Raw genomic sequence first — 16,601 nt, forward strand, 5'->3', positions numbered from 1 at the left:
GTTATTTAAACCCCTCTCATTAATGGCAGCCATTAATTTTGGGAAAACTGAAGGTGCAATACGGGTGAGAAATAGATTTTCCTAATCTTTAGAGCTGTGGAGCAATATTGGTTCCTTTAAATAATTTCTTGGAGGAATATCCAAGATTTCCACCTTGGAAGATTTCCCCCAAGAGATAAATTTCTTGTGATGTTGGTCCCGCTGATGGACCTCCTGATGGCACCTGGTATTTTTGGCCACTGTGTGACAGAGTGTTGGACTGGATGGGCCATTGGCCTGATCCAACATTGGCTTCTCTTATGTTCCTATGTTCTTATGCTACAGTGAAATGAATACACTGAGAGCTAAACAGTTCGTTGTAATTAATAAAAGTGCATAAAGAGACAATTTCTTTGTCTTATCTTATTGTTCCCAAATGTTATAAACAGTAACTAATGCTCAATAGATTGATCTGAACATGGAAAATTATTTCTCTGGGCCATTTGATAATATGCTAATTTAGTTAATAAGGCATATTGCTCACAGAGGGATACTTTAAAGTGTTCATTGCAGTAAGTGCTGCTTTCTGTGCAGCAAATGCAACTGCTGCATAGATACGAGTTGACCCTTGCTGACACTGGTTTTAATGGACATGGTATTATTGTTCTTGTTACCAGGAGCCTCAAACTGTACTGCCTTTTTTCCACCCCCACCTCTAGGTCTTACGGCAGCGTTTTTAAAGCAATACACAAGGAATCTGGGCAGGTCGTGGCAATTAAGCAAGTCCCTGTTGAATCAGACCTACAGGAAATCATTAAAGAAATTTCTATAATGCAACAGTGTGACAGGTATGTATGACACTTATTTCGAGTACTCTGCCAATTTTTTTTTAAATCTCTAAAAGCCTTCAGGTAATAGTATATATATTTTTAAAGAAATGCAATCTGAAACTGAAAGGTCCTTACACCTTAAAATATGAAAATGAACATGTACTGTTGGGTTACAGCCTTGCTACTTCTTCTTTTATTCCCCCCACCTCCCCTGCCCACTAGCTATGACATCTATATAACTGTGGTCCACTGTGTCTTGTTATGTAGGCTATGTAGGTACTGGCACTTGGAATTGCCATTGTGATTCTGAAGCGATCCTGTGTGAGATTGTCATGCATACTTGGGAGAGGGGGTTGTTGCCTTGGGGCTGGAGACTGGGTATTCATTTCTGATGGATTTCTCCTTCTTGAGAAACTGGGAATATGGCCGCACTAATTCTGAGCTGTCTGGATCTAATGCTCCATGTAAATGTTCTTTATCTCTGTAATCCATTCTGTCTTATGGTTCTGGGCAAATAGCATATACTCGTAAAGCTTCCAGCTCTTCCCTCTTTCATCCTTCTCCCAGATATATTTTAGTTAACGATGGAGGGAAGAAGAGGGCTCAAAATGCAGGCACTTGTTTGAACTGTAGCACAATCCCCCCCCCCCGGTGGTGTGTGGGATCCAGTTCAGAATGCCAAACTATAGACCAGAGCAGGTCTGTAGCTACGGTGGGACATTTTGGGGCCCAGCCCCCTGACTTTCTACCAAGGCCCCATGACTTCCCCGCTTGCCAGCAGCCCCACCAGCTCCATCCTGGGCTGGCGGTGGGGGGGAGGGACTGTGGGTCCCAAGCTGGTGGTATGGGGCGGTTGCAGCAGGAAGCGGCATGAGGCAGCCAAGTGAGCAGGCCAGCAGGTGAGGTGGGGCCGGTGGGCTGTGGGTCCCAAGCTGGTGGTGGCAGTAGTGCAGGGCGGCCGCCACAGGAAGCAGTACAAAGCAGCCAGGTGGGCAGGACAGCAGGTGAGGTGGGTCCAGTGGGTGCAGGGAGGCAAAAGGGGCTTGTTTCTGTTGTAGATGGCTCTCCCCCTTCCGCCAGCTCGGGCAACCTTGGCTGCTGCAAACTGAGGGCAAAGCCCTCATCTCTTCGAAATCGGCGTGAAAATCAAATGCCGGGCAGCGGGCACAGAAAAATGTGTCTCTGAACATGCACAGAGTTACCCACAGGAAGGCACGTTGCCTGCCGCTCCTCCTCGTTTTACAAAGGAGAAACAGGTGGATGCACAGGGGTAGTAACTTGCTGCACTGCGCATGGGGGTTAGAAGCTGCGAACTGCTTAAATCTAAATCTTTAATGAGCTCAGGAGTCAGTGACTTCCACTTACACTCACCCTCCACAATATGGGAAATAATCCTGCTCCTGCCTGCTCCAACTGGGAGGTTTAAAAAAAAACTTTATCAGTGCCCCCCGACTTATTTAAAGCCCCCCCCCAATTAAAAAATCCTGGCTACGGGCCTGAACCAGAGTGATGCACGTGAGCCTCAGTGTTGCCCATTCCTTCCTCTTCCCCTTATGTACTGTGTCTCTTTCTCCTTTCCTATTTGTTTGTAAATACATGTCAACTGGGCAAACGATGGTTTCCACACAACACAAGTGTGTATGCGAACCAGGCAGTGTCAGACTCTAGTTTCCTTACAAACAGGAAGGGCGGGAGGAGATTTGAGAACACGAGAGGAAGGGGAGGGTGTGTGGTGCATGTTTCTGAGGCTTGTTCACATATCTCCGAACCATACTTTGGCATTTACTTCAAAACTTAGCATGTGTAGGAAGTAGGGTTGCCAGCTCTAGGTTGGGGGGTGGAGCCTGGGGAGGGCAGGGTTTGTGGAGGGGAGGGACCTCAGCGGGGGATAAGGCCACAGAGTCCGCCTTCCAAATCAGCTATTTTCTCCAGGGAAACTGGCCTTGATCGTCTGGAGATTGTGATAGTGGGAGATCTCCAGGCGTCTCCTGGATGTTGATATCCCTAGTAGGAACCTTCTGGGTGGATCCTCAGTTTGCCCACAGTATCTCCAATTGTAAATGAAGTACAAGTGCTTAAGAGGGGCTTCCTTCCATGGCCAAGATGGGTAGTGCCAGATAGCTGCCGAAGAAAGATGAGGGTGTATCTTTTGTAAAATGTTTGTGTGGGGGGAATTTCCCCTTTTTAAGGTTTCTTCCGTATCAGTGGAGATCTTTATGGAAACCTTATGGATGTCTAGAAACTCACACACAGTAGTAAAAGTGGGACTAAAGAGAACTTAAATTAGTTTTTGCAAGAATGTTGCTCGCCTCTAAAGATTCGAATAGCACATACGCTTTGGCAGGCATTTAATCATTCTTTTTTATGGTAGCTTGTTAATCTTTACCATGAGTTCTTCAGGATTTGTTGAAGCGATTGTTCCAAAATATTGTCTCTTTGGAATAGTAAAGTTTAAAGTCCATCATGTATCTCTGATAAGGATGGATGAAATAGATTTTATGATAGCCATCCCTACAAGAAATTGGTATACATACCAATGGGAATTTGATGCTTATTGAACAGTACTTGAGAGACATGCTGTTGCTTGATACTAATATGCCAAAAGTAAAACTGGTGCTTGACTCATTAGCAGAGGATAAAGTAAATGCTAAAACTTGGAAAAGCCAGAGACCCTTGAACTAGAGAGAAAGGAAGCCTTAAGCGCTTGTGTTTTTTCTAAGTGAAGTATATATGTGGTGGTGGCACCAGGAGCTAAACCTACTGTGTCCTTGGAGATACAGTTTCCCACAGCTCTTCATTAGGCTGGATGTTACAAAATTTAAAAATGATAGAAAGCACGTTTTTTTAGGCTGTAATGGTCGAGGAGGTTCTGTTCCACTGTATCTGAGGAAGTGTGCTTGCACACACGAGCTTATACCGTGACTGAAACTTTGTTGGTCTTAAAGGTGCCACTGGACTCATAGTTTGTTCTGCTGCTTCAGACCAACATGGCTACCCCACCTGAATCTTTTTTTTTTTAGGCTGTAATCTTTGGGTCTGATCTTGCAGGCATCTTCAGTGAAATGCAAGCAGGCAGTCGGCTTTACTTTGCTTCTCAGGCACAGAGATACAGCATGGTCTCTGGGAAGCGACATTCAGTTGTGGAATTCTCTTTAGTGGTGGTGGTGGGGAGAGGAGTAGGTCCTCAGTGCAAGCAGTACAGAACAAATTAAAAAAAACACAGGACCATAAGGAACTAATTGTATTGCCAGCGTAAAAACAAACAATACAGCATGCATGGCTGATATTAACAAATAGCGAGAGGCTGGGTAACCTCATTGTATCATCAGAGTCATGAGAAATTTTCACATGAGAAACACTCCAGCATGTAACAAAACAGGGTTGGAATCAGTTGTATCTTCATATAAATCCATTGGCTAAAATATTTACTACTGCTGCTTGGACACATGACACATGAAGCTGCCTTACTCTGAGTTAGGCCCTTGGTCCATCAAAGTCAGTATTGTCTACTCAGATGGGCAGTGGCTCTCCAGGGTCCCAGGCAGAGGTCTTCTGCATTACCTCCTGCCTGACCCTTTTGACTGGAGATGCCAGGGATTGAACGTGGGACCTTCTGCATCCCAGGCGGATGCTCTTGAACCGTGGCTTGTTCTAACTTCATTCCTGATGTCCTTACAAATAAAAATCTGATCTCTGATTCTCATGAATCTGAACATACCGAAGGAAGTAGTCTTTGTTATTTTGTAATATTTGTAATTTTCCATTCATGTTGCACTGTTGATTCCTCGTGGGGTCCTCTGTTTTGTTATATAACTATTATTGGACCAACATAAATAACAAAGCAGTAATTAAGCCCAAGTCCTCTTATTCAGGCTCAGTGTTCAGTGGGGGGGAAACGGGACAGGGGAAGAAGAAGAGCGATTTTAAAAACACACCAGGATTTACCAGCTGATGGTCAGATAAGTACAGATTCTGGAGTGGTGCCAGTGACTCTTTGACTTTCGAAATGCTTGTCAGACTCTTAAATGCTTGTTCTTCAGAGCCTGGTGCTATATACCACTTCCAACTTGAAATTTAGTTCAGATTGGGGGTGCTGGGACAAGTTTTGGGAACTTCTCTTGTTTGTCTTCATCCATTTGGTTATGTAGTGTGAAAGGTAGTTTTTAAGGAGTATACAGGATACAATGAATAAGTGGATGTGGGCTTTTTTATGATTGGATGATACTACAACTTTTTTACTCCCCTCCACCCCCATTCTGAAGATCTAATCGGAACTTAGCATTTATCTGGCTGCTTGGGGGGGGGGGGAACCTGCCAGCTTCTGTTTCAAGTAGAACTGCCACTGGATTCTTATAACGTTCTTGCTGACAGCCATGTTTCTTTGTGTTTAGCCCATATGTTGTCAAATACTATGGCAGCTATTTTAAGAACACTGACCTGTGGATTGTTATGGAGTACTGTGGAGCTGGTTCTGTCTCGGACATAATCAGGTTGCGGAATAAAACGGTAAGTTTACTTCTACTGAATGCTGTTATTGATCAACATGACGTTGGGATACATCTGAAATTGTTCTTATCAAAGCTGTGTTATTCCTGTCGGAGACTTCTCTGCAAAGGTGCCACTTTTAAGTACTGAACCCTCTTGAATGAGATTTGTTGAGTTCTTTGTGGAGATCTTTATTAGAGCTTTGTTCAAGCTCTGGCCGGGTTTAATGAAGACAGACAGCCTTTTGAGTTGTATTCTGAAGCAAGGTGGCAGGGAAATGATGTTTGTATGGTTCTGTCAATTATATCTCTGGAGCAGTTTATCTCCATTAAGAGCCAAGTTGCTACAGCTTCATCAGGAGCAGCACGTTGCAGTAACTCGCTTGTGAAACTGTAAAAGCATGGATGATGGTTGCTAGATTCTTACAATCCAGGAGAGGGCACAGCTGACATATCAGTTGTAATTGATAAAACTCATTCCTGGCTACTGGCTCCACCTATTTATTGGAAAGTGGGACATGATTTAGATTGCCTCCAAGATTCTGACCCTGCTTTTTTAGAGTGAAAGAACTTCCAGTTAGGGGCACCCATCTCATCCAGGCTGGGAACATAAAGTAGGAACTGGTAGGCTGTTCCTTAGGCAAAGGCCTGAGCCTGACCGACAGGCTCACAAGAGACAATGAGCACTTTGCTGATGAAGACTGAAAGGATGTTGTCACACAGCTGAGTAAGCAGGTCTATGCAAGATGGAGGGTTCAGGCTCAGGCCCCTTACCCTTCTCCATGCTGCTAAATTTTGAACTGTGTTCTGTTACACAGCAAAGAAATGACCATAGGCGATCACTGTGATTAAAAGAGTGCATTGAAGGATTAAAAGCAACTAAACATTGATGCTTTTTGAAAACTTATGTATTGAAATGCTGTTTTGAAGGAAAAGAGGAGCACAGCTTTTAAATTCTGTTTAGGGGAATAAAATGTATGTAAAATAGAACATTAAAATATTGTTTTAGTACCTTATTGTTTGTAGCTAGCATCAATACATGTATAGAACTGTTTTTCATTAGTTTCCTGTTTGGTTGATGGAAATTAAAGCTCTTTTGTTCTTGTTGAAGAGCTGTCACAATGTATTTACAAACTAATTAGACCTTTAGGTTTTGTTTTAAACCTGAAGAAAGTTGGAAGAAAATTTGCATGCTTTCCATTAAGGGCTGTAGTCTTATACCCAATGATACCAAGTAAGCCTTTAAGCCACAGTAAGAGATTTGCATTAATATTGTGAACAAAAAGTAGTTAATCGTAATGTATCAAAAATTATCTTAAGTGTCATCAAATGGTTCTCTAACAAGGGCCAGTTGGATACAGACTGCTGTAGAATTAACAGCTTCATAGTTACATTATGTTGCTATGGAACGATGTTGAGTTATGAGTTTCACATACAAAACTTAAGTTCAGAGAGGAATGGATTCTTGACTCTCCCCTTCAGCTGCCTTTGGGTTCCATAGGAAGTGAAGACAGCCTGAGGCGAAGCAAATCTTTATGATTTCTGTTGCTGGGTTTTCAATTAATATGTCCAGTGAGAGCCAGTGTGACGCAGTGGTTAAAGCGTTGGACTAGGATCTGGGAGCCCTGCTCTGCCATGGAAGCTCACTGGGTGACCTCGGGCAAGTCACACTCTCTCAGATTAACCTACCTCATAGGGTGGTTGTGAGGATAAAACGGATAGGATAATGATGTAAGCTGCTTTGGGTCGCCATTGGGGAGAAAGGGAGGGTATAAATGAAGTAAATAAATAACAGGGATAAGGATGAGATGGAGTCTTCTTTTAAAAACAAAACTCGAAATGTAAGCACTCCTCCTCTTATCTAGAGACTGAAACAGCAGTTTCTCCTTCAGGCCCAGGAGTGCCATGAGCCTCGGGATGATAACGATGTTTAGTACATTGGTGAAGTGCTTGGGATAGCTGTTGAACAGGAAGTTCCTGGGAGAACCATTCTAATACAGCTTCTCTGGCATCGTAGCTTGTTCAGAGTATGACATATATTCTCCCACCTAGCTGGTTTACACAGAAAATGTCTTATTTTTATGGTTTGTGGGTGAAGGCTGCCTCTCAGTGCACATTTCCCTCATTCCAGGGTACTGGGAGGTGTTCATTTCTCTGGCCCTGTGACTGCTTAAAAAGTTGTGGTTTTTTTTTTTGATGCAAGGTGTGGAATGTATTTTCCACTGAATGCTTTTGGTAATAGAAGCTTTTGGGGGATCCATTACCTGAAGAAGTATCTCCAGAGAATGTAAGCTTTGCAGTTAAATCCTGAAATCAAGGAAAAAGGTGTCCAGCAATCTAAACATCTGTCAAAGGTGGTATGAATTGTATTTGTAATCACACCCACAATAATTGTGGGTTAATACTGGGACATTGTCTTACTGTGTGCTATACATATACAACCGAAAACAGTGCATGGTCTGAAGAGTTCATCACCTGACCTTTTTTGTGGGGATTAGGCGTTCAGAGAAAGGTGGGATGTAAGTATTTTAATAAGCTTATGCATTCGTTTAATGTTCCCCTTTTACAATGCCAGTAAAGGTATGATGATGCTGAATAAACACAGTTTTCTCTGTCTTGCCAAGGAATTAATTTGTTAATCCACAAGAAAGGCTTCTAAACATGTACTCCTCATGTTGGATTCATTCAGACCCTTGGTCTGCAATTTGTTCTCTATAGATGCAGTCTCTTTTGTGCCTGTTTAATGCTTTTTGACTTCTGTGGGATCTTTCTTAAGCTCAAGGAGGTCACGCCATGTGGATTGGATTGCAGGACTGGATTGCCTTGATCGGGCTTCCTTTCCGTACTTGTAAAGCATTTTGCATGCTGTGTAAATAATAATTATAAGGCAGTTTGCATAATTTTGTGTTATACTTTCTTAGGTTTTCAGATTGTTTATGTAAGTGTGCAATCAGTGTGTGTGTACATACAGAAGGGAAAAAAATGGCTGGTTATTTATGTTTCCTTGTAGCTCACAGAAGATGAAATCGCAACCATTCTTAAATCCACGCTTAAAGGACTTGAATATTTGCACTTCATGAGAAAAATACATAGAGATATAAAGGCTGGAAACATCCTCTTAAACACAGAAGGGCATGCCAAATTAGCCGACTTCGGAGTGGCTGGCCAGTTAACTGTAAGTGTGAAGCCTGTGGGTGAAGTTCTTCTATCCGATAAGCAATTAAAAGCATTACAGTGCACCCGTCATAAAGAAGATTCCATAGCACTTGCTGCTTATGAGACGGAATGAGAATCTTCTGTCATGAGAGCAAAAAATTTTCTCTTGCATACTGAAACTCGCCCCTAATCAGGACCCTCTCCAGTGGATTTGTGTGCGTGTTAGGGATGTCAGTCAAACAGTGAGATGTGTTCTGCCAAGCTCTTCAACCAGGAGGGTTGAATTTAAACACATTGTCATGATCTGAATGTGTGTGTGTTGCCACATATGCACGTTTTCTGAAAAAGTTAACTCATGTACAACTTGTAAAAAATAAGGTGATGCTCTTCATTTCAGAGCTAGAGCCTCTAGCTTTTAAGTGATTCACTTGTACTGTTTGCAAATGAACTGTGTGCTGAAAAAAAGATATTGGCTATTAACAGATACAGCTGAATGTGAGAAGCGGAACTCAGAGGTTTAGCATTGTTAGGACTGCTGTGTACATTCTGTGCATCTGTGCATGTACACGCAACAGGGGGCTGTGGCCAGCCCCAATTTTCTTGTACCTATGTCTCAGTGTTGTACAGGCTCACAAACATGTTTACCATGTGTGTGCACTGACTTTCTCCCCCACACCATTCTGCGGACGTGGGGAATCTTTCTTTTAGAGCATGACTCTTTGAATTAAGAACATAAGAACATAAGAGATGCCAATGTTGGATCAGGCCAAAGGCCCATCCAGTCCAACACTCTGTATCCCACAGTGGCCAGAAATACCAGTGCCATCAGGAGGTCCACCAGTGGGGCCAGGACATTAGAAGCCCTCCCACTGTTGACCCCCCCCCCCCAAGCACCAAGATGACAGAGCATCACTTGCCCCAGAGTCCCTATCTATACCTTGTGGCTAATAGCCACTGATGGACCTCTGTTCCATATGCTTATCTAATTCCCTTTTGAAGCCGTCCATGCTTGTAGCCGCCACCACTTCCTGTGGCAGTGAATTGAAGGGAGGCTCCACTGTTAATAGAATAGGAACTTTGGATCCAACTCAGTGTGCATATCTATAAGGTTATAATGTGCGGTTATACATAGATATGCATACCGAAAATAGAAAGCAGAGACTTTTCTCCAGAAACAATCAGGTAGTGTTTTTCTTTGCCTGTTTTAAGTAGGCAATGCCACAGCAACTGTTCCAGGGTTGATTTTCCACATTTTAAAGCAGTTTATTGCTGAGCTTTGTCAACAACTTTGCATAATAGTACTAATTCAACTGTGGAAGACAAAAGAAAGTCCCCTCGAGTGTTAAAATTGGTTAATGTTGTGATTACAGGATACAATGGCAAAACGCAATACCGTCATAGGTACTCCTTTTTGGATGGCTCCAGAGGTAATACAAGAGATTGGCTATAATTGTGTGGCAGACATTTGGTCCCTGGGTATTACTTCAATAGAGATGGCTGAAGGAAAACCCCCCTACGCTGATATCCATCCAATGCGGGTAAGAATCCTGTATTTATAACTTCAGACTTGGAGAGACTTTTCTTTGTAGCCTCTGTCCAGCTGATTTCTTTTGGAGAATGAAAGTCAATAGATTGTCATCCTAAAATGACTGGAACTGTTGCTGGGTGTTCAACAGCTAATTAAACCTACAACTTAACACTGATGCACTATGGTGAAGCATGAATTGTACAGTGGTAGGGGACACTGCCATCATTTGGCTCAGCAAACATAAAGCTGTGCTAATCCGATGTGTAGTATTTCATACTGCATAAGATAATTATTTCCACTAGGCAATGCTAAGTTGTTGTTTGAAGGCAGCAGCTTAAAATCTTGCTTCTAATGAAATGGTAGCCATTTTAAAAATTATACTTAATGTTGCCAAAGATATTTTGATGTTTGCTTATCTAACTGGTTTGCTTTTTTGTGTTTAAACAGTCCTCACTTCAGTAGAAGTACTGTATAGCAAGCCACGTCTAGAGAGATAAGGGGTTAATTGTCAAGGTAATATTTGGGTCCAGTTTAGTGGATATGTATTTTTAATAACAGAGCCATTGTCATATGCTGTCAGCTAGAACGTCTCCTCTCTTGGGAGGAAAGGCAATCTAAATCTTTAGTAATTAGAATAGGGATAGTTGAGTCTTTCTGGTGGTTCTAAATTGCTGCTATCCCTCTCCAGCCAGGTATGTGGTATATTTGGTATTCTTCCATTTCCCTTTTGGACATTGTGGGATGTTGAAAGAAAGGTTAATGAATGAGGAGATGCAGCATGTGTCTAAAACAAGAGAGCTTAAACATACACACAAACAACAACAGCAAACCAATGAGATAAGCAAACATCATGTTAAATGCATCTTTTTAATACTTGGCAATTAGTGCTAGATTACTAAACTGATGTAAAGTGTTATCATACATATATGTATTGATAATATGCTAACATGTAAATTTAGTTTTTGCTAGGCAAACCATTTTGATTTTTGGGTTAAGAAACAGATTATTGGTGATCTAGTCCGTGTACACTGTCATCCTTGGGAAATGTAATGATTAGAGATTACTTATGTTTAATGATGATGGCATTGCTTTTTAAATTCGATCATTTACATTACATCTGGGATAACTTTGACATAATTGCCTATAGTTGCACTAAGTAATGAAAGGTAAGAGCCAAATGAACAGCGAAGATTTTGTAAGCATGAAAATAGCTGCATATAAACTGAGAGTCGTTGTTTTAAGTTGAAGGTTGTGAACTTTTTAAATTCCTGTAATCAAATGTATGATATCAAAGGGCAAAATCATTTATAAAATAACAATTCTGGCTCATATGGAACATATGTTCTTTTTAATAATTTGTGTTCTGGTTTTAAAGGGTTGTATGCAGTTAATATTCTTTTGTATATTTGATACCCAACAGTTCTTAATTTTTATTAGTGAGTTGTTACAGTGGTTAAGAAGAAATACACAGATTCTGGTTGTGATAGTTTTTTCAGCGTTATATGATCCAACTTCACAAGACTCCTGGACATATGTAGATACTTTTCTTTTTTGTTTTAGTTAAGACATTCAATTCGTATAGGCAAGCATGAAAGCTTGGGCAAATTTTCATTGCTTTTTCTGGATCTCGCTTAGATTCTGTGGTATTTACGTAAAACATGGTTTTGTTACTTGGGAATGCATGCTGAAGTTATTCTGAATGTTATTTTGCTGCAGGCCGGTTGGCACTGCCACAAAGGTAATGCATCGCCAGTAGGCCATTTCCTTGTCAATTGCATTTACAGTCTAATAGAGATATTACATGACTTTTTAAACAAGTGTTTTGGCAGGGAGGAAATGGCAGATTCCATGCAAACAAGCATAGCTTCCTCTCTCTAACCACACACTAGCTACTCAGGGAGTTTTACTAAGGTTTGTGATGGTGAGGAGGTACGGAAAGGATTTCAGGTTGAAAGACTGCAATAATAGGACTTCGGGGCTAAGTATTTGGGAATATATAATGGCTATCAGATCTTTCTCAAAAACCAGCCTGTTCTTGTTGTGGTTGGAGAGATGGTGACAGGCAGTCAATGTAGCGGGCTCGTTTAGTGTATATTAAATCTGTGCAAGGTGCCGTGGGGTTCTTTCTGCACTCCTTCCAAGGGCCACCTGCTTCGCTGGTATACCTCAAATGAATACTTTTTAGACATTAAAGCTTAACTCGACTGTCAATCTTTTGTGGCAGGAAGTTTCTAAGGGAAAAGCTTTGGTTGGCATTGTTGATTGCCATCTCTTCAGGAATTGCCACAGAGTTCCTAGTTGCATACCAGGGCTGCAGTAAAACATGGGGAAGCAGTCTCTGGAAATAATAATAGTAATAATAACAGTAATAATAATAATAATAATAATGGTTCTGGTGGGCTTAGTAGAACATACATGACACTATCTCTAACTGGACTTGCATTTGTGGAACATTTCAGAGCTCTCCCATGATCCATTTTTTTATAGAATCCCAATTGCCTTCAGTGAGAGCAAGAGAGATTAGTGAGGATATTTTTAAAGAAAGAAGCTGCTAAGTAAAAAGGGAGAAAAAGCAATGGACAAATATCAGGACTGAACACAGTGGAAATGTGTGTGTTTCCCCAGAACAGTAGTCCCGTATTGCTCTTTTCTCCTGTAGTAATATCTAGTACTATACTATGGAAACTTTGAAGGGCCCCGGAAAACTTGCAGCAGGATGACACCATTTGTGTAGTACTAGACATGTGTTACAAGACTATATGATACTACAGTGCTGTGATGTACATTTGTCTGCCACAAGCAGTGACGATCAAGCTTGCAGCACAGCAGTGTTGCTGATTTGAGCAGCGGCCACATAGTTCCTGTCACACCAAGCACCAAGTATAGGAGGAGAAAAAAGTCTTTATAAAGGGGAACCGTTTCAGTGCCGGGCGTAGACTGTTCTGTGAATTTAATGATAGAACTGCTGCAGTCCTACAGGAAAAATGGGGAAATGGGGAGTCAGTTTTAGCAACCAAAGAACACAGTGAATGAGGAAACTTCCTCCTCCCTACAGCTTTTCTTCCAAAGCACTTTTTGGCTCAGCAAAAGTCATGTTTGGTATCGGAGATGAAGGGAAGAGTGCTTGGCAAAAAGTGCTGTGGGGGGAGGTAAGCTATGGGCAGCACTGTGGTCCTCCTCCCCTGTTTGGTGTTAAAACGGGATCTTCCTTCTCTTTCTATGGTTTTGAGGTGGTTCTGGCTGTAAGCACTCAGAATTGCTACCTTCACACTTTAGTGAGGGTCAGACCTAAGCCTTTTCTCAGCATACATCAGTAGACAATGCATTTGCTGGTTGAGTCTAGTTTTTTTGTGCTCTGGAAGGGGTGGGGCAAATCTGTGATAAGTGTGGTTTCAAAGGCCTCTGAAACAGTGCTAGGAGGACTTGGCACAGAAAGCTGCCTTATATTGAATCAAACCATTGGTCCATCAGGATCACTGTTGTCTACTCAGACTGGCAGTATGGTCTGCTCAGGGTCTCGGGCAGAGATCTTTCGCTTCACCTCTTAACATGATCCTTTTAAATGGAGATACCAGGGATTGAACCTGGGACCTTCCATATGCCATTCAGATGCGCTTGCACTAAGCCATGGGCCCTCCCCTCTGTGCCCTGTCTGTTGGCTTTCCAGGGTGACTGGTTGGCCACTGTGTGAAACAGGATGCTGGTCTAGATGGACAACTGTCTGATCCAGCAGGGATTTTTGTAGTTGTTCTTATGTTATCTTTAGGTATGGTCAGGGGTCATTTAGTAGAAAAAGAGGTGCAGGAGCTCATTAGCATAACTCATTAGCATAACTTATTTGCATATGCTACACCCCCTGGTATCACCGGAAGTGTGTCAGAAGGCAACACCCACTGCTCAGGCTCCACTGGACTTTTTTGGATTGCTAGCTATGGGGGGAGGACGCGCAGATCCTTGTGCTCCTTGTGGCCTGGGGCTGCTTGGAACAGGGGGCAGAGCTTATTGCATGTGCCCGCCCCCTGGGCTCTTTACTGCCGGAGCTCTGCTCCTGTGCACTCCTGCAGGAAATGACCCCTGGGTATGGTTGTCCTTTGCAAATGGTCTCAAGGTGGTATCTTGTGGCTGTCTTTGAATATATTTACTTTGTGTACATTTTGTCTAGGTAGGGAATCTTGTGACTGTTCTTCACACTGGCATGTAAGGAATCTTTACTTAACGTTATCCAACAAATCTTTAAGAAGACGAGGGACATAAAGAAGGCTTCCCAACTCTAGACTTCCCTTTTCCTTCCTTTATCCTTTAGATTACACCCACATATGCTTTCCAAGAAGGCTTCAGCCCTGGTGGCACTCCAAGAAAACATTGCCAACATTTTGAATAAGCAAGCTAGCTTTACATATACTTTCTCCTCTTTCCCCCTTCCCCCTCTCTAATTTATGCTATTTTGTCTTGGGAGAGGCTAGTAATGCAAGATCTTGAAAACATATACAGCATTTGCCTTTGTTTTCTGTGCTCAAGTTGTTGGTAATGGACATGTGGACATCATATGTTCCACAAAATACCGTAGGAAGCCAATTTGAACTGTTTCCATTTGCCTTAAGTCCAATCATGATATTTATTTTTCCATGGCACTTACCCAGATTATCCATACCTCCTGCTTAGCTTGTGTCACTGCCACCACGGACTAATCTGCTTGTGATCACCAGTTTCTTTCCAGTGTTCTTACAACCAGCTGCCTTTCTCCACAGAACTCTTCATACTGTTTATGTTGCCATATAATTGGACAAGATCTGGGTGTTCTGCTGGGAGTAAGTGTCCATATGAACTCAAAAGAGAGAGAGCACTTGGCTTTGAGCATTATTAGCTGTTGAATGTTGCCCTTCCCTTTTCTTTTCTCAACAGCTGAGGGGGCCATAGTTGGCAGTTGCATATTCACCCACATTCTCAAGATAATGGACAACATGATTGCCTAAAAGAAAGATAAAAGAGCCTATACAGTCTTACCTTTTCCCCAGTACGATCGTAGGTGAGATGTAGTCATCTGCACCGTCCCCTGTATGTTGCTTCTTTAATATCTCCACTTCCTCCATCAGGAGTCTGTTTCTTGAAACCAGATGAATTGGGGCGTATGGGAGAATGTATGTTGAATATTTATTTTCATTTCGATGTTTAGCTTGCTTTTCTGCAAGCAAACACCCTTGAAGGAGTTTGTTGTAACTGTCGTCTTAGTCAGAATTTTCTATTTGTGACTAAATTCTTCATGATATGAAGAAACGTGATGGATACCAGAGGAGAAAAGGTGCTTAAAATAATCTATACACAAGCAATTTTCTTCTAAACTCCAGGGGGTGGCCTATTTTTATAGTCTGCATTTAGAGGTGACACTGTGTGGACAGAAAATCCCACAGAGGTTTTTTTCTGTCTTTATGGCATTTGTAAATACTGCACTTCTGTAATGGGGCTGAAGCAAGGCCTAGTACTTTTTTACCTAGTGCTTTTGTACCTAGTCCTTTTTAAACATAAGAACATAAGAGAAGCCAATGTTGGATCAGGCCAATGGCCCATCCAGTCCAACACTCCATCACACAGTGGCCAAAAATACCAGGTGCCATCAGGAGGTCCAGCAGTGGGGCCAGGACACTAGAAGCCCTCCCACTGTTGCCCCCCCTCAAGCACCAAGAATATAGTGCATCACTTGCCCCAGACTGAGAGTTCCTATCAATACCTTGTGGCTAGTAGCCACTGATGGACCTTAAGATTTATTTCAGCAATAAGCTAAAAAGAAATGGGATTTAAATATTAATGGCTTGCTGCTGTGAATGAGCAAACAACTGATTCAGTTAAGAGATCTTAGAGATGCAGCAACGAAGCTAGCAGAGCGATCCCTGGTGGCCGGTACAGCATCAAGCGGCAGACAACGGTGGAGACGGTGACCAGAAGACGTACGATGACATGCTTCGTGGGCGCGGTGGAGCCGAATAGGACTGAGCCGAGGCCGGAAGCGAGCATGGGTGTGCGCCAGAAAATGGTCCCACCAACGAAGCAGTCGTCCCGGGGAGACGCCAGAGACCGCCGGGGAAAAAAGCCGAGCCAGAAGCTACAACAGGCCCACCACGGGGGTGCTGGTAGGCAGTCCCACCCCTATAGCATGTGGCCTTAGTTAGGGATTGAGTGTTCCTAGAACATACCATGTAAACCGCCCAGAGACCCTTCGGGGTTAGGGCGGTATAATAAGTCGAAATAATAAATAAATATAAAGTTGAATAAATATCTGTCCACAAGTGTATTTTTCCCCACATAGCAAATCATAAGTGTACTATAAAATACCTTCTTCTAGCAGCACATTATTTTGAAAAACAAAACACGCAGTGAATGCTTTCTCATTGAAAATGTATTTGCTTGCCAGCATACATAAACAGCATTTTCTTAATCTTGAATAGTGATAGGTATATTATATTGTGCACTTAAAGGGCCACTCTGTGTAAACTGAGGACTGGTTAGATCCTGCTGACAGCTATATTACTTTGGATCACGAGATGTAATACTGGCATGTACTAAACTTAATAGCTGTCAAACTAATTACATCATTGCTTCCCTAAAAAAAATCTCTCTCCCTCCCTCCCT

At 42.3% G+C, this 16,601-nt stretch overlaps 1 protein-coding gene across 1 annotated transcript in view; it reads left to right on the plus strand.

Moving 5' to 3' along the window:
* The window catches only part of STK3 (serine/threonine kinase 3), a 185,234-nt gene that overhangs the window by 17,382 nt on the left and 151,251 nt on the right, over positions 1–16,601 (plus strand). Inside the window, exons 3-6 of the mRNA XM_015405871.1 lie at positions 699–827; positions 5,201–5,315; positions 8,304–8,468; positions 9,820–9,987. Coding sequence (XP_015261357.1) covers positions 699–827; positions 5,201–5,315; positions 8,304–8,468; positions 9,820–9,987 — 577 coding nt within the window. The remainder of the gene's footprint in view (positions 1–698; positions 828–5,200; positions 5,316–8,303; positions 8,469–9,819; positions 9,988–16,601) is intronic.

This window comes from Gekko japonicus, unplaced genomic scaffold, assembly GCF_001447785.1.
Source record: "Gekko japonicus isolate JY-2015 unplaced genomic scaffold, Gekko_japonicus_V1.1 scaffold232, whole genome shotgun sequence".
Classification (NCBI taxonomy): domain Eukaryota; kingdom Metazoa; phylum Chordata; class Lepidosauria; order Squamata; family Gekkonidae; genus Gekko; species Gekko japonicus.